The following is a 23,969-nucleotide window of genomic DNA, read 5'->3' as shown; positions in this document are numbered from 1 at the left end:
GTGTTGCCATGGCGGTGCCTTGAGAGCAAAGCAAGCTGAGGTACGGAGCCAACTTGTGGGGGACAGCTTCCCTAGGGTCGTGTAAACCCATTTTCACGATTTTACGTAAGACAGAAATAAACTTTTGTTATCTTAAGCCACACATTTGGAGATTGTTTTCTACTCCAGCATAACCCAACCTATTCTGATGGAAATTAATGGTGAAGAATTACAAAATAGACATAAGGCATGCTCTGATGCCCTTCAGTGGGACACTAAATTTGGCTGAAACATGGTTGAATAAAAATTCAAAGGCTGGACAAAGGAGAAGAGGAACTCTGTGCAGAAGAGCTTAGAAAGCTCTGGAACAAATGACCCACCATCCTTCCCACTTTCAGGGCACTCAGCACATTAGTTAGTCCCATTGTATGACACTGCTTCCTGGGGAATCAGAACGTTCCTAGATGTTTTCAATGAAATAGTGTAGGAACTGTGAACAGCATGGTAAAGGGTCATTTTGGGGGGCAGATCACTGTCCTGTGTCTACTTGGTTAAATTAAGCAGGACTGGCTTAGTTTAGACAGCAGCTGCTGGTATCTTTCACTTCTGATTAGGCCTGCTGATAGCCACGTGGATCCTGAGGTACGTGTGAACATACCATTAACATTCAATTGCATTAGGAAAGCTAATGTGAATACAATAATCTCAACTTATTTTCTAGGTTATTAGTACTATCATTTAGGTAAAGGTCAGACAAGCATCTTCACTTTCTCCTAAACCCTCACTGTATCTATCACATGCATGAAGTCTAGAATCTGTAATAAAGTCAATTGATTTAGGAATAAAAGTGAAATGTGTAACTTTCTGAGAAATACAATCCCTGAAGTACTCATTAAAATGGCCAATTTTAACAACAGGGCACAATTCAAAAGCCAAAGCTTTCTGTTAATGTAGGTAAGGTAAACTGCGCAGCAGTGACGACCCCGGAACGTGTTAGGGCCAGGGCCCTCTCTGCTGGTAAGACTCAGCCCAGAAAGAACAATTTATAACATGCTTCTTGATTTAAAGTGCTAACAGGTCAGGTTCTCAGAGGCACTTCTAAAATGATTTCAGTCAGGCTTTATTTTCAGTAACTGCAAAATTTGGGGATGTTTTTCTCTGCCAAATAAATGACAGTAACTGTACCACCTCTGTCAGTAAAAGCTTTGTATTTTACTGAATTAAAGACTTCATAACAGCTACCAACCTGATCACTGTAATTTTTGTATTTTAACCTAATGATCCTGCTTCACTGTATGAAGGTGCGTGCACACATGCGCGCACACGTATACACAGGACCTACTGCAGCTACCCTTTCATGATTTTTTTTAAAGGCCCTGCTGATAAGTTGTCACAGGAGAATGAAAGTAGCCGATGGCTCTGTACTTCTGTGTGTACATTTATTTTTACATTGTAGAGAAATATACTTTTTAAAAATTGTATATAAATGAAATAGTACATAAACCATCCAGAACGAAAGAATTAACATGTATTTAATGAAAAGAATCAGAATTTCTGTTAACACAACAAACACCTACACCCTACATTCCTTTGAACCAAATGGCAACTACACTTATATATTCAAGGCAAGAACTGGTACCTCAATGGTATGAGAACGCCTTCTTTGATGAAGTCACTTAGGATTGTTAAAAACCTCTGGATATGATATAGAAGAGCTGGGGGGCTAAACAAACGGGAGTCACTCTATCCCCTTTCCTATTTCCAACTTTTAGGAATCTAAGTTTATTAAAAAATTTGACATCTATAACCCCATTAACTACTATCTCTTCTTCAATAACTTCGGAATGGTAGCTTTAACAACTTTAAAACTTGAGGTCCTTTTGAATCTCCCAAAGTGTTTCTGCACTCTTCTTCAGACGAGCCTCTTCTTCAGGGGTCAGCTTTACCTTTATAAGGTCTGTAACACCATTCTCTCCCAGGATACAGGGAACACTGAGGGACACTTCTTCATTTATTCCATAGAGACCCTTAATTATGGTGGAAACTGGATGCACTCTCCTAAGATTCTTCAAAATACTTTCCGTTAAATCAGCTACGGATAGGCCAATGGCCCAAGAAGTATAACCTTTCATTTTAATAATCTCATAGGCGCTGGCAATCACATCTTTGTGGACATTTTTCCACTGCTCAGGATCTTTGTCAGTTCCTATATGTGAGTTCACATCCTTCAGCGGGACGCCAGCGATATTCACTCCACTCCACACAGGAACACTTGAGTCTCCATGCTCTCCAAGGACCCACCCATGGCAGCTTTCAGAGTGGACACCAAGCCTTTGCCCAATCAAGAAACGAAAACGGGCAGTGTCCAGATTACAACCACTTCCAATAACACGGCTTTGGGGAAATTTACTTATCTTCCAGGTTACGTACGTTAAGATATCCACTGGATTGGAAACAACAATCAGCTTGCAGTGAGGACTGTACTGGATAATACTAGAAATCATGCATTTAAAGATGGCCACATTTCGCTGGACTAAATTAAGGCGCGTTTCTCCCCTTTCCTGGCGTGCACCTGCTGTGATAATCACGAGGTTGGAGTTTGCAGTGACACGGAAATCCTTGCTAGAAACAATATTTGGCATTTTCACGAAAGGACTGCCGTGTTGAAGATCCATCGTCTCGCCCTTCAGTTTGTCTTCAGCAACATCCACCAAGGCAAGTTCATCACTCAAGCCTTTAAGTAGGATGCTGACAGCACAGGCCATGCCAACCGACCCAGCTCCTATAATGGAGACCTTACTGCGATGAATGGCCTCCTCTGAAGATAAGCGCTTTATAAGCTCATGCTTGACAGTCGCCATCTTGGACACGGGGATAGCGGGCCAAGCGCCCCTGTGCGGGATGCAGGCGGGCTGGCAGGGAAGCGGTGTCATCCCCAGACACAGGGCATTCGCTCTGGCAGCGCCTACTCTCCGGCTGGCCCACAGGACTCCCACAGCCCAGCGCATGGCCACTCACCCAAGAGGCGGAGGAAGAGAACAGGGGAAAGCTGCAGGCAAGCTTTCTGGCTCTAAGGCAGGGAGCGAGTGACCGTTGGCCACCTCCTCGGCTTGCTACTGCGGCTGCGCACAGCTGTGGTGGGCCGCGGGCCGTTGGACACGCCCTCAGCCTCCTACTGCGGCTGCGCAATACGGGCGCAGCGCGCGTGGCCTCGCAAGGGCCTCCGGGAAGTCCCTGTCCCCTCTGCTCTGCTCCCGCGGAGGCGGTGAAAGGGCTTCTCTAGCAAATGAACTCTGGAGTTCAAGCGTTACAAAACATGAATTCTCTTCAATATTTAATGTGTGTAATAGACCAACCCAGATCCCTGGGATTACTGTATTTTTAGCATGCATGCCAAGTTAAAAAACGCTTTCATTAAGTACAGATGAAAAAAGGTTCAATTTTCTGAACTGCAACCCTGCCAGGAAGGGTAAAGTTGCCTGCACACTGTCTCTCCGCGGCCTTGTGCACCGTTTCCTTGCACGTGCGGAAGTGGGGATCCTGCTCTCCGTTGTATCCAGTTTGAGAACCTTCTATTTGGAAAGCGTTCTGTTGCTTTACGCCACTCACGAACCTGACCCACACTCTGGGGAAGTCACAGGAGCTTGACAACAAGGGTAAGGGGCCGACTATGAACTCGTCCAAAACTGAAAATCCCGAGGAGAAGCTGTGAACTTTTTCTCACACCAGACAAAAGCTTATGATTGAGAGTCCTGATTACAAAATATTTCTCAAGTACAAAGTTGTTGATGATGTAGACTTCTTTACAATGAAAATACATCTTAAATGTCCTTAAAGTGGCAAATTTTAACTCCTGTACAAAGATAACTGATTAAAGCAGTGAAATAGAATATGGTTGACCCTTAAACAACACGGGCTTGAACTTGAACTGCACGTGCCCACTTACAGACTTTTTCCAATTGACCCACACAGTTCAAACCTGTGTTGTTCAAGGGTCAACTGTATTAGCTAGTAAACAACGCATCAGTATATCTTGCCTTCCAATGTGTTTTTCTGGTTATTCTTACAAATTTCCTTTCAAGTTTCTAAGGACATCCGAAACTTTCCATCTGATGAAATATATACTCTAATAAACCCAATAAACTATAAAAGTCCAAATAAAATTAATGGTACTTTCTCCCCACTTATAAACAGAATTCTCACTGTGTAAGGATTGCTTGCAGCTCTCTTCTTCTAAGAGAGCAATGTGCTCTCTCCTAATGGGGCTCTTGGTACACGCAGCAAACTCCCTCGTGGTCAGCAAAAAAAGATTTTAGTTTTAGAACACTGAATCTTGACAAAATGAATATTTCCTATTCAGGGCTTGAAAACCTATCCTCATTCTTCCGCCACTGAAATGGAAGAGAGGAACAATAAGCACAGAAGCTGGGGAGTGGTGGGAAAACTGTGGCAATTAGCCACATTGAGCCTATGCTTAGTGTGACTTGCTGGCACATGAGCAATGATCACACACACTGTTTAGATGGTATAGTCACAAGCTCTGTGACACAAGGAATGGTAAGAGCATCACATATGAGTTCTCTCCACACTATGTTAACCATTTGCCAAATTAAAAACGGGAATTTAAAAAATGATCATCTTTACTTAATGGTGGCTAACATTTTAGAAGGATCCTTTTAAAAGACCAATTTTTGATAGCCATTGTTTCTTTTATTTCCGTTATAACTAGAAATATTTTAATCTGATGCCTGTTCCCACCTTCCTATAATGATTCCTTTGACCAGTCAAGTCATTTTCCAAGGTAAGTATTCTTGCGATGAAATTCAAGGGCATAAAGACTCTTAGCTAGATAGCTTCTTTCTATAGTAATTTTCTTTCTAGAGTTTGAACCTCTTCAGAAATACAATTTCTATGAGAGCTGCCGCTTCAGTTTTTCCCCTTAACCACAACTAAATCAATTTTGAGGGGGGGAAAAAACACACCACTCTCCAAAATAAAAATACCTCTTACAAAGCAGTTTTTTATGTCTTGGGATAAGAAGGAAAAAGAAACTAAGAAAGATGAAGAGATGTACATGACCTCCACAGCAGATCTAGGTCTACTTGAAGACACTGGAAGCCAACTATAACTAGATATCTCCCTACCCTAATGATTTTCTATCTTAGGTGGCCCATTATTTCTTTTGAATGGAAAACCTAACTCATATTATCTACTCAAAATGCAGTACAACATTATAGCTGACGGCAGGATTATGCCATGATACTTTTGGTTACCCACTTAGGAGGGATGAAGCAGGAAACGAAGATGACCAGCAAGTCTCTGGACCAAGAATGGTTATAATTAAGTCATCCTCCTCCTTCCACCTGGACTCTCACACCCAGCAACACTAACCTTTTTCTATCGAGGAGTCCAGTTCAAATACAGATGCTCCTGGACTTACGATGGGGTTACATCGCGATAAACCCACTGTATGTTGAAACTATCATAAGTCAAAAATGCATTTAATACACCTAACCTACTGAACATTACAGCTTCGCCTGGTGTACCTAAAACATGCTCAGAACTCTTACATCAGCCTACAGTTGGACAAAATCATCTCGCTGCCGCTGCCCAGCGTCACAAGAGAGTATTGTACCACCTATTTCTAGCCCGAGAAAAGATCAAAATTCAAAATTTGAAGTACACTTCCTACACTGAATGCATAATCACTTTGGCACCATCAGAAAGTTGAAAAATCATTAAGTCAATCCAGTCGGGACCATCTGTATTCCATCTTCTCCTAAATCTTCTACAATGCTCCAAGCAGAATTGACATTTTAAAAAACCTATACCACCAAAGTACTCTGTAATTTGATAATTACTTAGGAATTTGTCACTCCAAAAGGGATCATGTTTTATTTACCAGCATATCCCTGTCCTCTAGAACAGAGCTTGGTCCATAAACAGGGATTCAGTGAATGTTTGTGGTAGAAAAGAATAAGTAAATAACTATAGAAGTGAGTAAAATAAGGCTAAAGCGCTAAAAGGTGAGAGAAATGGAAAGGCACTAAATAAAGGGGTAATGTGTAGGTGTCTGTTTGGGGTTTCTTAGCAAGGTTGATGCATAAATTTCAGATAAAGCTATGGGTAAGCTAACAATTTCTTAACTATTCTCAAAGCCAACACCTACCTTTACCAAGTTAGAACATAGAAAAAAAAAAAGAAAAAAATCCGTAGTGCTTTAAACACAGTAAATGCAATGGCAGAGAGAATATTTCTATCCTTTAAAGTTATTTAAAATGTTTTTTTCTTGGAAAGCTTTAAAAATATTTATGCACAAAGCCCTCGATTTGCAAAAAACGAAAAAACAGTGAAAGCATGTTAATTAATAAGCTGATCTAAAATTGGCTATAAACTCACCGGCATGTAAGTAGGGTATTATATAAACAATTAATTTAAAAGTCTTCTTTGTGATTTGAAAGTTATAAAATGCAAATTGTAGTTTTAAAACAAATTAGTGGGCTATAATTGTATTGCTCACAGATACTAAATCTATATAACTATGTAATCCTTGTGTGGGGTTCTTTACAGATCCCAGCACCTGAAAGTATTATCCTGTGTCAGCAATACTGGGAACGCTGCGGAAGGACAAAAGCAGGGCCACAAAGCTTTGTCCCCTGAATAGAATAAAGGTAGACTGTCAATTCAAAAATCAACACTGGGGTCAACCTCCTATTGATGGTATTCAGACATGATGGCATGAATTGGCAAGCTCTAATAAATTACCCAAATCTCATGTTTGTTCTTTAAAGGCATCATCTTAGACATAATTTTGGTGCAATGTAAACAAGCTGCTTGCATTACTCAAAATGGGGGAAAGGAAGTATTTAAATGTGGCACAAAACACGAAAAACAAATTAAAAGTCATTAGTATGTGTGTAAACATCCCAAATTGTATCTAAAAATTGGGAAACTTGAACTTTATGGCCATAGACTAACTGCATAGGTATTTTATTAATCTACTCCATTTATTTTCTGCCAGTGGATTGGTAACAACAGCTTTATTCATCTAAAAAAACAACAACAAACTGACAAAGAACATCTTTATGTATGGAAGTTACTTTCAATTTGAGGTAAAAACATAAGTTACCTTAAAAACTCAAAACCGCCCAAACAGATTAACTCCATGATGTAAAGGTTAAAACTGAACTTGTCTCCAAACTCTGCCTAGGCAAAGAACAGAGTCAGCAGCGGGGATGATGGGAAGAGGAAGGGGTATTCGGGGATCAAGTCCAAGGCTCAGAGGCTAGGAAGAACATGGCCTTTCAGCTTGGCTAGAACTGAGCGTGATAAAGCTTATGTGAGAGACACAGCTCAGCTCTCAGCCGAAGCACCACTGACATTCTGGACCCTTCTTTGTGGACCTGTCCCGTGCATTGCAGGATGTTTAGTGACATCCCTGGCCTCTACACATTACATGCTGGAAGCACCGCCAGTTATGACAACCTAAAACGTCTCCAGACATTGCCCCTGGTTGAGAAGTACTGAGCTAGTGAGTAAGCAGGGGCCAGATCACAGAGGGACTCATAAACCATTTCAAGGAACTTGGACTTTATTCTCAAGGAAAAAGGGAGCCACTGAAGTGACAGAAGCAGTGTGATCAGATTTCATTCAACAGATGTTCACTAATACCCACTCTGTGCTAGGCACAGATATGGTGCTGAGGACACAAGAAGATAAATGAGGTCTCCACTCTCAGAATTTACATTCTTTTTGGAAAGACAAATAAACCAAGAAAATGGTCAATATAATCTCATTTAGCGATAAGTGCCATGAAGAAAATAAGATAATGTCAGAGAGGAACTGAGTGGTGGGAGTGAAGAGGCCACTTTATTTTAGACCAGATGGTCTGGGGAAGCTTCTCTGAGGAGGTGAAATAAATTTGGTTTGAAACCCAGGATGGCAACACAGCCAGCTGTGCCAAGACCTGGGGATGGAGTTTCCTGGGCAAAGCCAGAAGGCCCTAAGCAGGACGAAGCCTGGCCGGCTGAAGGAACAGAATGGCGGTGGGAGGGGTGAATGTGGTGGTTCAAGATGACATTTGTGAGGTAGGTGGGGCTACATCCTGAGTGACTTCAACAGGAGCCACCGAACAGTTTTGAATAAAGGAGTGACATGATCTGACCTACATTTAAAAAATATTTCTGGCTGCTCTGTGGAGAAAAAATTCTGGAGGAAGTAAAGGAGAGGCCACTTTCCTAGACAGGAAACCATTTCAATACACGAGGCAAAAGATGAACAGAGGTGGAAGGACGAACGGAGCCAGGCTTGTTTAGTAGCAAGGCTAACAAGCGGGCTTGCTCATGGATCAGATGGAGGCAGTAAAGGGAAACAAGACTCTAAGATGATTGTCTGCTGGGTTTTTCACTTAAGCAACTGGGGGATGGGAGTGGGTAAGACTAAAGGAGGAACAAGTTGGGGAGGAGGTAAGGAAACCACGCGTTCCAGTTAGGACACGGAGCACGGCCAGGCCTGTGAGATAAACGTGAAGACGGACATGCACTTGTGAGGCAGATCTGAAGGTCAGGCTGGAGCTATGTATGTATGTGGACATCATCAGATTGTAGACTGTTTTAAATGCCAGGAACCATGGCATTGAAATGAGCACACCAAGGGACGGAGAACAGAAGAGTCTAAGTAGGAAGCCACGGGACACTGACGTTTAGAGGTCTCCCAGGAGAGGAGCCAGCAAAGGAGACAGGCAAAATGGCCAGTGAGGTAGAAGGTATCTCAGAAGCCAAGAGTTCATTGAGGGAAGAATGCTCAGTGTGTCAAGCGTTGTGAGAGGTCAAGTGGCAGAGGATAAAGACAAGACCTGGATCTGGTCACAAGGAGGGCACTGGTGACTCTGCCAGCAACAGTTTCAGGAGAGAAAGGGGAGGAAGTGAGACAGGAACCATGGGCAACTCTTTCAGGAAATCTGTTCTGTGAAAGGAAGCAGACAAACGGGCTGGTAGCTGGAGAAGGATGAGAAATATTGAGAGAATTTTCAGAGGCGGCAGAAACTAGAGCATGGCTCCACACACTGTGGCAGAGGGAAAAACTGACGGTCAGCGAAGGTTCAAGATCATTAGAACAAGGTGCTTCGGTAGATCCCAGGGGTGACACTGAATGCCCATAAATGGTGGGGGGGAGGATGGGGGCCCTTAGGTAGCAGCACGGCCGTTTTACCCATGAGGACATGAAGAAAGGCAGTGAGTGGTACAGACGCAGGTGGAAGCCTGGGGAAGGTAAAGCCGGGCGCACTCCTGCAGTGGCGCGGAGAAAGAATTGCAGAGAGGCAAGGCGGGGGCAGGGAGAAGAGGTCAGTTGTGATAATAAATATATCAACATACACATTTTTTTCAGTTTTAGATATTCCTAAGTGACTAACCAATAGTAGGTACCTTTTCAAACAAAGCATCAGGGGAAAGCATACGCTATCAGGTCTTCACACCACAATGCTTTACGGAGAGATCTGCTCATGTGAGTCCAATTTTCTAGGCTCCGTGAAAGTAAGAGCAAAGAACAAGAAAACCCAAGTGAAATCAAGGATACCTCTCCTCCAGTGGAATAAGTCTGGGAACATTCTTGGGGTGATTAATCTGATCTGTGTCAGGCCTCCAATAAGAAGCCTTTTATAGCAGAGCTTATCTTTCTTAGCAAATCTTGCACATTCTCACTTTATAAAATGCCTGGGGCCCTATTTTACTTCTAAAAAGAAACTGGTGGGTTTTTAAAAGAGCTATCTTGGCAATGTGCCAAAACAGCTGACTTCCCGCCCCCCAGCTTAGGGAAAAAGTGCATTGGTCATTATCTCCCCTTTTAAACCGAGCCAGTCCCTGTGACGAGGGCCCTCTGTCACCAAACTGTTCCCCCACGCACGTGAGTGCCTCTCACCACCGATGCCAGGCCCATTAGAGCTTCATGGGAAGTTAAGGGTCACAGAGATATTCTTGTCACCTCAGACCTGAATGTTACTGATGCACAGCGCCACTTGCAATTAATTTGAAAATGGTTCCAGGAAAATATTCTTCAATGCTTAAGGTTTTTGAGGCCCGAGAGCTTGACAGATGGAACTATCTCTGCAGGACCCTGATGACTCTGTGTTCTGGGCCTTCCAGTAAGTACTGTTGGGAAGAGGAAGCAAGACTGGGTCTGCTGACGCGGTCGTCAGTACAAGAAACTGAAGCCTGCTTCCTAGGGCAGAAGCCTGCAGAGGCCTCTGGAAGCACTGAGACGACTGAGATTAGATCGGGGGGCGGGAGCAGCAGAAGGGAGACGTTTCCACGGCTTTTCAGACTTCTGCAGGCCACTCAGAAGTGGCTACCATTAAACAATTTGCTAGGAGACTCACATTTATTTTGAATCTTTGAACTTAATCAATGAGAAGTATATAACATAAAGTCTATTTCCTTCTTCGATATCTTAGAAGCTAAAAACTTTTAAGCGTCTCTGTAGATTATTTTACGTATGGGGTACTAGCATTCATTCTACAATGCTGCTTCATTTGAAATGACTAAGACAATGTAGGAATAAATGTATTTAATATGAGATACATCAGAATGTTGGAAAAAACTGAAATTAGCAAAGTCAAAAGAAAGGGATTTGACTGATTAGCAAAAGCCCTCAAATTGGTCAGAAGGTAATGAAGAAGTGAGCTAAATATTAACATAAAAAGTATGCCTGGCCGCAGCTACAAAAAAGTGCTAGAAAAAATAAATTTTATTAGCATGCATCCAATATTATCTTAGAGGAAAGGTATAATATCACTTCTCTCATAGGATGTTTCTTAGAATACGAAAGTTAAATGACAATTTTAAGAGAAATATTTAATATATGTTTTATTCATCTGTTTTACTTTTATTTTTTCAAAGAAAAAGAGGCCTAAGCTTTTCAGAAAGCAGCAGCCAATGTCAGCAGACGAGGAGGCAACACTGGCGCTGGAGAGTAGGCACGACTGCAATCACAATTTCCGTAAAAGCCTTTACAGCAGCAGGGCCTTCAGAGACATGCAGTAAAGGAAGAAAGAGATTATTTTCCACCTATCAGATTGGCAACCATTTCAGAGTAATACAAGCCACTAATGGCAAGGGTGCCAGGAAACTTGTATGCACTGTTGACATCTTCTAAATTACATCAACTTTCCTGGAGGGCCACTTAGCACAAATATCAAAAACATTTTTAACATGCCCTCTGATTCAACAATAACATCTTCTGTCCTTAGGACAAATTTCTTGACCAAGACAAGTACAAAAAGATGTACGCCTATGAAGGTACACTCTGGTGTGTAACAGTGAAAAATTACAATCTAAACACTGTTGGCAGGAGAATGATTAAATAAATTATAAAACACAATAGAGTACCATGTGGCCATTAAAAGTGATGGAGATTTATATACTCTACAGCGCAAATGTTCCTATGACTATCCAGTGAAAAAAGGTGCCAGAATAGCCTAGTAAAACAGCATTTATATGCAATTATGTGAAATGCCTATAGAAGAAGGTCTGAGGATATTTCACTGTAATGGGTGATTATAACTCAGTGAGATCTGTTTCCTTTTTTGCACTTTCCTACATTGATTCTTTTTTTCTAAAACACAATGAAGACATATTTTTACAAAAAAACAAACAAACAAACAAAAATACCAAAGCCATCTCTGTTAAAAAAAAAGATAGGTCCAAAATATATTTTTCTTTAAAAATAAATACCAATATATGGCAATAGAGACAAATACCTCTTATCCCCATGGTAAAAGGGTAAACAAAGCAAAAAACGCCCTTCCTTTGTAAGTTAATTTTTAAATATACATCTCTGGACAATTTAAAGTACTTTCTTTCTTCTTCTTCTTCTTTTTTTTTTTTTTTTTGCCCCCGCCTGGTTTTTAAGCCATTATTTCTCAGTCTAGTTGTAGGGCGCAACTCCCTGGCCCATGTGGGAATCGAACCGGCAGCCTTTGGCATTAGGACCACGGTGCTCCAACCGCTGAGCCACCAGGCCACCTTAAAGTATTTCACAATAACTAAGCATGTTTTCATTCATGGTTTTATTACTATTGAAGTTAGCTTGTAGGAGGGCAACAACTCGAAATGATCTGTAAATTCTAACTATACCAAATATCATGAACATATTATAGACAAACCACAATAAACATTAGCAATGTGCAATTCTAACCAGTACTTTGAGAACACAACCTCACTTCAAAAAAACAGAACATGGGTCCACAGACATAAGAAGCTATACAGCTTCCGTCATATTAAATCAGGATTAGTTATACACCGAATGTTTTTCCTTCTAGGGGGAGAAAAAAAGGTAAGATAGTTTAACCATAAATACACTCAACTTCTTCAGAAATCCTTTCAAGTATCAATACCTACTATAACTAATAAAAGGTAAACAAAGTGAACAGGCCATTGCTCTTGAGTAACGTATAATAAATAACTGTAGGAGGCATGGTTTTCTTTTGATAACTGGGGAATTACCAGTTGGTATCACAAAAGGTCCTATTTACTAACTGAAGAGCATTTACCTCAACTATTCTCTAAACTTCAAATGTCTACCCTGATAAAACGATCTAATCCCAGTGCATGGCGTGCACTCATCTGGCCTGAAGGTGTCAGTCTCCCAGGACCATAAACCCATGGTAACTGTTCATTCTTTTCATTTAAGTTACTGTGATAAAATTAATGTTGCCTCAGTCATAATCAGATAATAAAATACCATAATTTAAAGTAATTGATGAACCCATACTAAGCGATCAGGCCATGTTTGCCGGCCCAAGACTGGTTGGGGGTGGAGCAGGTGAGGCAAAGCCTGAACCTGAACTGACTGCTACACAGAGGTGGGGAGGGTCCTCTCTTAAATTCTGGGCCCACTTATCTGCTTCAATCAGCTGACAGGATTGGTTCCTATCTCTCCTTTTTTGGAACCTCTGATTAAATGATACACCATTGTGTAAAATACAAATTTATATTTATATTTGATGTGTTATACATATTCTACGTGAAATGAAATACTACAATTATGAATAAACAAAAAATAAATCTAAAATATTTCTAAAAATCTGAAGAGCTTTGATTTAAGCATTTTCTACATGTTCTTTTTCAGGCCAGCAGATGTAGCTGTGAATTAGAACAGGGAATGTGAGCTGTTCTCGGTCAGCCATTAGATGGCACCCTTCTTTTTTTGAACTGCGTTTATATTGAAGATTTAGTGTAATTGAAGGCAGCTATCCAACAATTATTTGACACTGGAATTGATTTTGATTTACCTGCATTTATCTGGAATGATCATCTCAATTATTTATTGAGTGTACAGACTTGGACCATCTCTGTTCAACATTTTCTGACTAAGACTATTTCCTTAGTCATTGAAAAATGACATTTCCTAGTAACAGGCAGTATATAGTGATAAAAATTCATCACTGGATTCAGGGCAACCTCAGTTACCATCGAAACTCTCAAATGCAGGCACTCTCTAAATGTAGGGCTGAAATATACCATATTGCTCTCCACAAGCCTCAGAACAGGGTCATGTAGCAAGAATTTGCTTAGAAAGTCTTGAAACCTAAGCTTTCTATAGTAAGTTGACTAGAGAGCCCTGCCTTAGCACAGTGCCTAGCACAGGGGAGCCCCGCAAACGTCTTCTGAATGATCAAATCAATAAACACTGCTGCTTTTAAAACATGTGCCCTTGACAAAGTATCAGTGGTCCGTTTTTCTGTGAGAATTCTCAGAGGAGGAGCTCAAACTGACACACCGTAGGGAGAGTGTATCTGCAGTCTCTCTTCTTAGTCAAAGACAGGAAGATACAATCTAAAAGGGTCCCAAGTTATCCTAATATTCAATAGGGCCAATCAGCAAAGAATTTTTCTCCTCTAAATATTTTATTTAGACAACAGTCCTCTTATCAGTCCCACACAACAAAGTTCACACTCTAGAAACTAAACTAGCACAGTCTAGCCCATAGAGCCCAAGGTCTCATGCATACAATTTAATTTAAATAACCTAAGTTTGTTGGTCTATGAAAATTTGCAAGCAGTTTCTTTAAAAATAAAGGTTAGTCAGACTAAGAGAAAAGCAATATTTGTTTGTCTATCAGCAAATTTTGAGTGAAAAGTACAATGCCTATGTTTAGTTATGATTAAGCCAAATGCGAAAACCTCAATCCTGTCAGTAATAGTAGCAATACCCATGGCTCCAGCAATCCTCCTCTTCCTGCCCTCTACTGAATCACTCCCCTCAGCACGCACACTTGCTGTCAATTCTCCCTACTTAATATCTGTCTGTCTCTCTCGACCCCAAGTCCCCCATCTAGCTATGACCACATTTCTTTTCCTTTCAGCAAAACTCAAGGCATGTTTATACATACTGCCTCCAATCTCTCTCCTCCATTCTCTTGGATCGCCTCCCCTCACGCTTTACACATCATGGACGCCACATTGCTAACTCATGAACAATCTCATGTGACTTGGCCCCAGCATACACCTCCTTGAAATGTTTTCTTCACCTGGCATTCAAGTTACCATTCTCCTGGCTTTCCCTACTTCTTCGGCAGGGAAATCTCCTTTGCTTTCTCCCCACTCCCCAACTTCTAAACCTTACGAGTGCCCAAGAGCTCCTTCCTCGAGCCTGTTCTCTTTTCTCTCTACATTCACTGCCTTAGTGGGCTCACCTGGTCTCCTAGCTTTAAATACTATCTGTATGCTGATGAGTCTCAAATTTATTTCTTTACCTTGCACCTCTCCCCAGAATTCCAACCTTCTATAGCTAACTGCTTACTTGACTCTCCACTTGGCTATCTAACTGATATCTCAAACTGGCAAGTCCCAGATTGAGCTTCTGACAATAAACCCCACGCCTGCTCCTGTCACACTGGTCTCCATCCATTTTCCAGCTGCTCAGGCCCAAAGCCTTGGCAACATCCTTAACTTCACCTTTTCTCTCACCTTTGGCATCCAATTGGTAACAAATGCTTGTTGACTCTACCTCTGAAATATATCCAGAACCTCTTTCCATCAACTCCACGGCCGCCACCTATTCCAAGCCACCATCAATTCTTACCTGTCACAAAGAGCCTGGCTCACAGAACTTCCTACCAGTAGTTTATTTAGAAAGAAGCCAATCATTCTGAATGTACAGCTCTTTAGCTTGGGAAATAAATCACACACACACACACACACACACACAACACACACACACGCTTTTTGGATTTTCTCTAGTAAACACATTAAGAATTTAAATAACAATTTTAAAATGCTTTAACTATTTTAGGATATTGATATATATGGATGTCAAACATCATAGAAAGTTGCTCCAAATTAAATAATTTGACTGAACAAGTAGCTAGTGCCAATTTATATAGCATGAACATTGCTATGAACTGGTCACTAACTTATATTTGAAGTTTCACCATCTTCAAATATTTATTTATATGATTTACTAGTAATGAGAAGTTGCCTAGTTGTTAGTAAGAATTGAGTCACATTCTCTGTCATTACTTCCCAAGACAGAGAACAAATTATACTCCATTTTGAAAATCAGAAAGATTTAGATCGCAGAAAGAAGAACGAACACTCCAGATACCAATTCCAGGACTGTAGTTACTTACACTGTGAACGCCTAAAGCTTTCCAGACGGCAAAGCTGATCACACCAACCCCACACCACGCATACAGGGAGCCCCATCCCAGGGCTCGCAAGGCAAGGGAAGACCCACTCTCCGGGAGCGCAGCGGTAGCCACACTGCCCTGCAATGAAGACAGAAAGGTTGGGATACAAAGCATCAGTTCACAATGAATAAATATTTAGGGAGTGTTTGAAATGAATGTGAAAAAAAACAAAACACACACTAAAATACCCCAAGAGAAACTTTGGAAGTTTATAAAAAACTATTTATAAGTTATATTCGTTAGTGAGAATGAACATTTTCCCAAGTTATCATGAATCAAATGCTTGTATTTTGAATTGTATATTTATGTTAATTGCCCATTGGAAGTTTTCTTATTTGTATATTCTATTTATATATTAATGTTCATTAACCCTTATACCGATCATATATACTATCCTATTTCCCTAGTTTGGTTTACTTTTAATTCCTTTTGTTTTTGGCCCAAGTGCATTCTAATGCTTTTTAAGCTTATTAAAATTTCCCCTATGCTAAAGTTACAGTCATTTCTCCTTTTTTCTTTAGCTGTATTTTGTTTTAAAATTCTCTCTTTTTACCCGTAACTCTTTAGATCATCTGGTATTTATTTTGGTTTTGATGGGAGCTGATGAACTAAAGGGAGTTTACTTCCCAAGTAGCTTAGCAACTGCCCCAGCAGCACTCCATCCATCATCCTCCTCCTCCCAGCTTATTTGAGAAAATTACATAGAGAGAGGTTTATTTTTAAGCTATTTTTGTACCACTAATTTATTATCTATTTTTTATGCCACAACCACAGATTTAATTATAGAATCACAAAAACTCTTAATACCAGAAAGTATATCATACTCATTACTTTTCTCAAAATTTTCTTTGCTCTTTTTGCCTACTAATTCTTCCAGAAAAACCCTAGAACATTCTGTCAAGATTTCTCCAACCCCCAAACAACTGGAGAAAATGCCCATACATTGGTATTTTCATTAGAATGACATCAAACGAACTAGCTAATCTGGTAAGAGACAGCAAGCTGATAACATCCTGTCTTCCACCTGGCATTTCCATCTCAGTCCTTTTCTTTTTTTAGAATACTTTTTTGACAGCGCTCAACACATTTCTTAATAGTTTCTTTACACACATGTTTTGTGATTGTGAATGTTACTGATAACACACAGAAATTCCGTTTATCTGTATTCCGTGCCTAGCACGTGCCTAGACCTAGTAGACACTCAGTATTTGCTGACTTATACTTTTTGTAAATATTCCTTAGACCCAACCAAATTTTCAAGAAATTTTTCTTTAGCCATTTTCTATGACAAAAACAATATACTCTCTGATCTAATTAATTTCCTCCTGTTGCTGTAATTTCAGAGTTGTTCCCTAGGTACCACAGAGCTCCCATAAATGCACGAAGTTCTAATTGGCCTAAATTTTCATCCGGAATAGTAGTATGACTAACCAAATATTATTAAACCAAATAAGTGCTTTGGCCTACATTTTATTTTAGAAACTTAAATTAAAAATTCCTTCTTTTCCTGGGAAGGACAGAAATTATGTATGTATTATATATATACACATATATTTTTAAAAGTATACATAAACCCACATTTGTTTTACTAAATCAAGTGAAAAAGATAACTATGTATAAAAATAACTCTTAATGGCATAGCAATATTCCTAATAAAATCTTAATTTTCTCAAACTTTTACATCCTTTGTAAAAATAGTATACATGCTATATTTGTGTATCACCCTCAGAAATTGATTGAGATGAAATACATTATTACTCATTATGTACATACTTCCAAAAATGAATTTTAGTGGAAATTATATTAAAAATTGATCTGTCCTTATTATTAGGTTTTTAAAAATCTAGTCACAAGCTTTTTCCTCTGGTTTGTATGTCACATGACCTCCATAAATCCTACTCAGAGGTTTCAAAATGAACATTGGCTGACTAGCTGCAGGGAAAGACTGACTTGCCAAAGAAACATGTTGTTTAAAAAATCTTTAGATATAAACACACATGCTAGTCACAAACAGATAATGAAAGCTGCATTTTCCCTCACTGCCACATTATTTTTTAAATTTAAATTAAAACGAAGGCGTGTGCATATGAAGTTGACTTTAACAAATCATATTGTAGTTATGGTATTTAATATCCCCAAGATAAAACTGAAAAATTATTTTCTAATTGAAACTGTCTTTACAATACATCTGATGCCTAAAGACATGAGTGCCCATTATCTTCTAGCAGGTGACAAGAATCAATCTATTATTCACAGGTGCAGGAAAGATCAAGAGCAAACTGTTCGGTTTGGCAGAAAGCCAACTGCATACCTAAGAACAAGGTTCACTTTTTAGTTTTCTTCAGTTTAATGCGTATCAAACTGATATTTTAAAATAATGTTCAATCTAGTTGTTTCCTCTACAGAGCATTCTTATCTGATACCACATTTTGATATATTCTTTACATCACAGAAATACTGGCTGCGCTTTTATAACATATACATTTTTAAAAAAGATTTATTTTTATAATTTCTCAGAAGTTGTAGCAATAGCAGAAAGATGACGACTTGCCCTTTTTATCTACTCATCACATATATGGGTTTTGAAATAACTCAGTTATTTGAAGAACTTTGCCATGCTATAAAAGTAGGGGCACCATGTTAATTTAGATAAGTAAATTATTGGTGTATGTATATATTATTTCATATTTGCTTTAATTGTTTTAACCAAATAGCCATATAATATGTGCATTATTTTCACTCATAGTGCCTCAATTAGTCCCACAATCATTTTATGACACTGCTGTTATACAAATGTGACATATGTAGCAGTTTTTTCAAAAACCTTGATCTATTTTAATTAACCAAAGAAACTCAAGAGTGGAATTTTTTGGCCACCTTAGTTTGCACCTCTTTCTGTTTATTCAAAGGAGGAGGAAGAAAAATGAATGTTCATTCAGCACTTACTATTGCTCTCCTTCAACTCCCAGTTTCCTAGCATGAGATTTAGTTAAGAGAATGCAAATTAACACATTAAAGGAAGGATTATCATACTAAAATAATAACAGTGTAGGCGGTCCCCAACTGACAGTTGACCATTTTAAAGTCTTTTGGGTTGCGATTTGAATTTGTATTATGGTTAAAATCTAGATTCTCAGGCTAGTGGACAAAAATCTATTCAAATAACAAACATGCTAAAAAAAAGAAAAGCATTATTTAGTCACCAGACGTAATCAAAGATGGACAGAGCGTCATGGTGAGCAAGTTTCTTAATCTTTCTGTGCCTCAGTTTAATGGGGACAACAGTACAATACCGGGGGTGCCAAAAAAATGTAGACAAGTGGACACTTTGGTCACTGTTGTTCAAGCAGTTGTTCGCCGTAACCAGAAGTGCCTGGATGCTGATGGGAACCACTCTGAGCACCTCTTGTAACTGCAGGAGTCAAATGTATTCATCTTGCATTCATCTTTTGTTATCAGTATATAATGGGTATTACAATTTTAATAGTTTTTTCCTTTCTTAAAATGTGTATACATTTTTTTGGCACCCTCTGTATAGTACCTCACAGGGCTCTGAAGAAAACTAAAAAGTGAATCCTAACCCTAAGAACAGCAGCTAGCACGTGGTAAGCACTCAAATGTTAGACATTAGAGAAAAATGCCCGCAGTACACTGCCTGAGTGGTAGTAGTTTTAAACTGGTGCTTCCTCAGGACAAACCCAATAACTGCTCCAGAACCTCTGAGCTCCTCTACAAATCAATTTAACTCTCAAGGGTCTGGATCAGTGGTAAGGCTCTAATTTAAATGTTTTCCCAGAGGGGAGGCAAAACTTTACATATTTAACCATCCTGAACAGTGGTTCCCAAACTTTGTAGTCTCAGGATCCATTTATACTTGGACCCCAAAGATTTCTGATTATATCAATTATATTTATCAATATATAATGTATTAAAAATAAAACTAAGAAGTTCTTGAACTTTATTCATTTAAACATAATAAACTCATTATAGATTAACATAAATATATTTTTATAAAAATAATTGTCTTATAAAACAACAAAATTTAGTGCAAAGAGAGGCAATCTTTTACATTTTTGTTAATCCTTTAAATGCCTGGCTTAATAAAAGGCAGTTGGATTTTCATACAAGATTCTGTATTCAATCTGTTGCAGTATGTGTTTTGGTTGCAGTGTAGGAATAAAATCTAGCCTCTCACAGATACATGGTTCGAAAAAGGGCGAGTATTTTAATAGCCTTCATTCTCTGATACTACACCAAAATTCAACAAATAGCTTCTTAAGGTTAGCTGCAAAACGAAACCAGATGTCCTATCAATGAATTATTTTGTACTTTGTAACCTTGAAATCCATTAGTGTATCCATGAATCATGATCATTCAGAAAATACTGATTTACCAAGTCATACAGCTCTTTCAAATGTTGACACCATTTATTAAATATTTTTAAAAATCACATCATTAACATCACCCCCAATCTCATCAGAAAAGCCTTTAAGTATTGAGCAGCTGTCAAGCTGACAATGGCAGATACAAGTTTTCTAAGATCTAATTTTTACTTGAAAGCTCAAAGTTTATCATTGGCAAAAAATATGAACTCCTTGCTTGAAGAGACAGGCTAATTTTGTTAATTTTTAAGCAAATGTCTGCCAAATACCCACTTCAGAATAACTACAGTTTGTCAGTTGTTCTTTCAAGTAAAAATGATATGCCATGAAAAAAAGCAGCTAGTTCAGCGTGCAACTCAATCACACAATTGCTTTTCCTCGAAAAATAAATCTTACTTTGGTATAAAGCAGAAGTGCTTTAATGTGTACTTCCCATTTCTTCACACAGAATATTAAAGAGGTATGTTCAAAGGTCAAAATTTAATGAAATTAGTAATTTTATACTTCAACGAGGACATCTGATGCAATGATGGCTATTCTTAAAAAATGACAGATGGATGGTAATGAAGAACACAATGACTCCTAGTACACTTTGGGGTCACTGCCTAAATTACACTAAGGCATTGGCAGTTTTACCCCCCCCCCCATTGCTTCTGTACCATCAGTGCAAATGTCTTAGTATTATTATGAAAAGTTTTGACTTTACAGACCCCAAAAAGGGTCTCAAGGATCCCCAAAGTTCTGTGGACCAGTTTGAAAACCACTGTGTTAGACCATAAAGGGCATGTGTGATAATCAAATCTTAGAACCACAAAATAGAATGCAAAATTGTGAATACCTGTATGTGCTTTTTTTTTCCTGAGAATTCCTAGCTTTCATCAGATTCTCAAAAAGATCTAACCTGAAGGTTAATATGGACACTTAAGCTTAGCAATCCACCCAAAGTCCACTATTAAAGCCCCAGTATTTGTCAGGTTTTATTGATTTCTTCCACAAGCTATATTCTGCTCTGAATATATCCTATAATATAGGAGGAGATGACCATGAGGTTCATAGGAGTGACCTGGGAAGTTCCATATAAGCCCTGATATTCAGAGGCGGGTCCAAATGCACTTTTAATGTGGTCTCTTCACATTACAGTATCCGTAAGGCTTAAGTATGATTATGAGGTTATTAAAGGTATTGCATGTAAGTGGAAAGGGAATTCAACTGGCTTATGATTTTTCACATAACACTGTTCTTCTAAAGCAAACATCAAATTGTAATCACATAGTTATCTGTGTGAGTATTTAACCTCTCTCTCTTGCACGGAGGCTAGCTTCCAGAGGGGCAGATATGTTTTGTTCACTTTTATGTCTCTTACACCTACAATAAAGTAATGGATAAACCATATGGGGTGGGAAGGGCAGAGATAGTATAATACTTAAGAACAAGTAACTACAAGCAAATATGAAGAAAATTTCTCATCAACTTGGGAAATGACCTACATGAGACCATGACAATGACTGCTCAATCTTGCTCATGGAGTAAGGATTTTCTGTGTTAAGTAATCATTGAGTCAAAACTTACTGAGCACCTACTATGTGCCAGGAACTTTTTTAGAGAGGGGTGTTGCAGCAATGCACAAGCATTAAGCATGTATGGTCTCTGGGTTCAAGAAGCTGATATATGTTTTAAACTGATACTGAGATGCACTTTATTCCAACATTTTAACATCTCTGAGTTAGAAATACCTCTTGAAATCAGTATTGTGCCAAAAGTTTAACTGGAAACACTTTTTCTTTCTTAGTGGTACATAAAATATTAGGGCCTCTTACAACGGGCAGTGAATTACCTAGACTTACATCTAAAGTCATGCTGTGAATAGGAAGTGTACTAGATGAGCTTTTCAAAGTCTTGTTCTGCTAAAATTTAAGAAAGCACATAATTACTTCTTTCCAAATGAAAATAAAGACCGTTGATTAATTTGTGCACTTCTGTATACAGGTTTACTTCTAAAAGCAATATGAAAGGACATCAACATTTTTATTTTTCCTATGCAACACAGCTGTCATTTATTTGTAAACAATAACAATGCTATGAATGGATTTCGGTGTCACAAACCTTATTGAACCATTCAGGGCTTTTCTTTTTAGCCAGTGATAATGTTGTAACAAATCCAGCTAGCATTCCCGCTGCAGCAACAGTACCAAGGAAAATTCCACCTGTCAAGAGTTTTGGGGGGAAGGCATGGAGGGTGGGGAGAGAGATTAAAGAAGAAGAAAAAAAAAACACCTTAAGTTAAAAAGACGTACACTAGCAAGTTTCAGGTACTACTTAAATTACATTCAAAATCACTTTTGCAATTCGAGAAACGAGGCTAAGCAGCTCTTGTCAAAGGTAAACGACAGGGGCTGGAAACCCGCGTGCCCTCACGACCTCTGGTTCCTGAGGTCATTCTAGGGTATCATTCTCAAGTGCGGAGAATGGGCGCAGGGTCCCTGCACCGGGACCGCAGCGTGAAGTTTCTCCCGGGGAGGAAAAACGAGATAGTGGAGATTAGAAAAGGGAGGCAGGAGAGAAAGTGCAGACGGGAGGGGGGGAATGCAGCACACAGAGCAGCTCTACGGACCAGCCGCGAGCCCACGGGAGACTCCACCTCCCACGACCACTTACCCACCCGGGCCGCCGGGCCCCACGTGCTAAACTCGGAGGCAAATCCAAGCCAAGGTCTCCCAGGGCGGGGTATAAGTGGGAATGTCCGCTCCAGCGCAGGCAGAGCTCGGGGGTGAGCTCGCCCGACACCCGCAGCTCAGCACAACACACCTTTAACCACGAAAAGCCGGTCGTCGGTGGCTCCCGCAGCCTCCAGCCCGGAGGCCCGTCCCCCAGGCCCAGCGCCCGCGGCCTCCATGTTTAGAAGCCTCCACTACCGCGTCCGGCGCCAACGGGGCCCGGGTGAAAGAGAGAGCGAGGCGGAGCAGAAAGGTTCCGCTCTCAACTCCGCCTGTACGACCTGAATACCCGTCCGGGGATCGGCCGCCGTCCCTAAACCCTCTCCGCTTCCCCGCCGCGGGACGTGGAAGATGTGGTCGCTGCACCCAGTGTCCCCAGCGCGGCCTCCGCCAAGGCCGTCTCCCCGGGAGGAGCGTTTGCCAGCTCCACGGTGACGATGGCTGCACTTTAATGCGGTGTCCACTTGAAACAGTGATCAGCCCGGACTCTAGGAGGCAGTGAGGGGTCACAGATTGCGCCAGGGACGGGTCCCTGCCTGATTTGAGACCCTGGAGCTCAGTGTCCTGATCAGCCTTACACCACGTACAAGGCTTTGGCCAGCGCTACACCTCGCGATTCTAAAAAACAGGACTCAGACTTTGTCATCTTCTGAGACGTTTCCTAACAGTTTTCACTTTAGGTGTAAGTGACAGGTTCTGTCCCCGGAGGAGTCGGCCGACCAGCTCTCGGTGATGCGCCTCCTGCCCTAGGGTTTGCTCCATCGGCCTGTGGCGGGAGGGGACGGCTCCTTGAGCTGAACTGAAGAGAAGGACGCAACGCGGCGGGTTGAGGCGAGGACCGCGCTGCGGGGGCGCCACGGCGCGTCAAGGCCGGGCTTGGGCCCTTCCAGCCGGGAAACGCTGCAGCCGCGGGCAGGCCTGGGCTCCACAGCCTGAGGCTCATTGGCAAATGGCGGTGGATTTTGTCAACAGCCATTGAGAGGACACTGGTAGTCATAGAAAATCTTTCAGCCTCACAAACAGACACACGACAGCATCTTTTTATTTTTATTAGTTTCAGGTGTACAAAACAATGTAATAGACATTTCACCCCTCACAAAGTAATCACCCCACTCCCCCAATCTATTGCCCCGCTGACATCATATGACAACATCTTTTAACGTGAGGCAATCTGTCATTTGTTTATTCTGAACCAAAAGGAAAAAAA

At 40.3% G+C, this 23,969-nt stretch overlaps 2 protein-coding genes across 3 annotated transcripts in view; both read right to left on the bottom strand.

The window, feature by feature from the left end:
• Positions 1-23,601, bottom strand: part of TMEM242 (transmembrane protein 242) — a 28,301-nt gene extending 4,700 nt beyond the window's left edge. Inside the window, exons 1-4 of one of the 2 annotated variants that reach the window (XM_088795340.1) lie at positions 22,854-23,601; positions 22,152-22,252; positions 15,607-15,744; positions 10,827-10,999 (exon numbers count right to left, since the gene is read on the bottom strand). In XM_088795340.1, the coding sequence (XP_088651466.1) occupies positions 10,985-10,999; positions 15,607-15,744; positions 22,152-22,252; positions 22,854-22,941 (342 nt within the window). In that variant the 5' untranslated portion in view covers positions 22,942-23,601 and the 3' untranslated portion in view covers positions 10,827-10,984. Of the gene's footprint in view, positions 1-10,826; positions 11,000-15,606; positions 15,745-22,151; positions 22,253-22,853 lie in introns of those variants that run through there. The other variant, XM_019749274.3, reaches the window with a different exon arrangement.
• LDHAL6B (lactate dehydrogenase A like 6B) lies at positions 1,495-10,684 on the bottom strand. Its single transcript, XM_088795339.1, has one exon. The coding sequence runs from the start codon at positions 2,985-2,987 to the stop codon at positions 1,842-1,844; it is 1,146 nt and encodes a 381-aa protein (XP_088651465.1). The 5' UTR covers positions 2,988-10,684; the 3' UTR covers positions 1,495-1,841.
• Positions 23,602-23,969: the final 368 nt, after the last annotated feature.

The sequence above is a fragment of the Rhinolophus sinicus genome, chromosome 2, assembly GCF_057876585.1.
Source record: "Rhinolophus sinicus isolate RSI-liver-muscle chromosome 2, RSI-T2T, whole genome shotgun sequence".
In the NCBI taxonomy this organism is placed as follows: Eukaryota; Metazoa; Chordata; class Mammalia; order Chiroptera; family Rhinolophidae; genus Rhinolophus; species Rhinolophus sinicus.
This window is presented reverse-complemented; position numbering and strand designations above follow the sequence as displayed.

Coding starts and splice junctions, on each gene's coding strand:
- LDHAL6B (XM_088795339.1), bottom strand. CDS start 2,987: ATGCGCTGGGCTGTGGGAGTCCTGTGGGCCAGCCGGAGAGTAGGCGCT.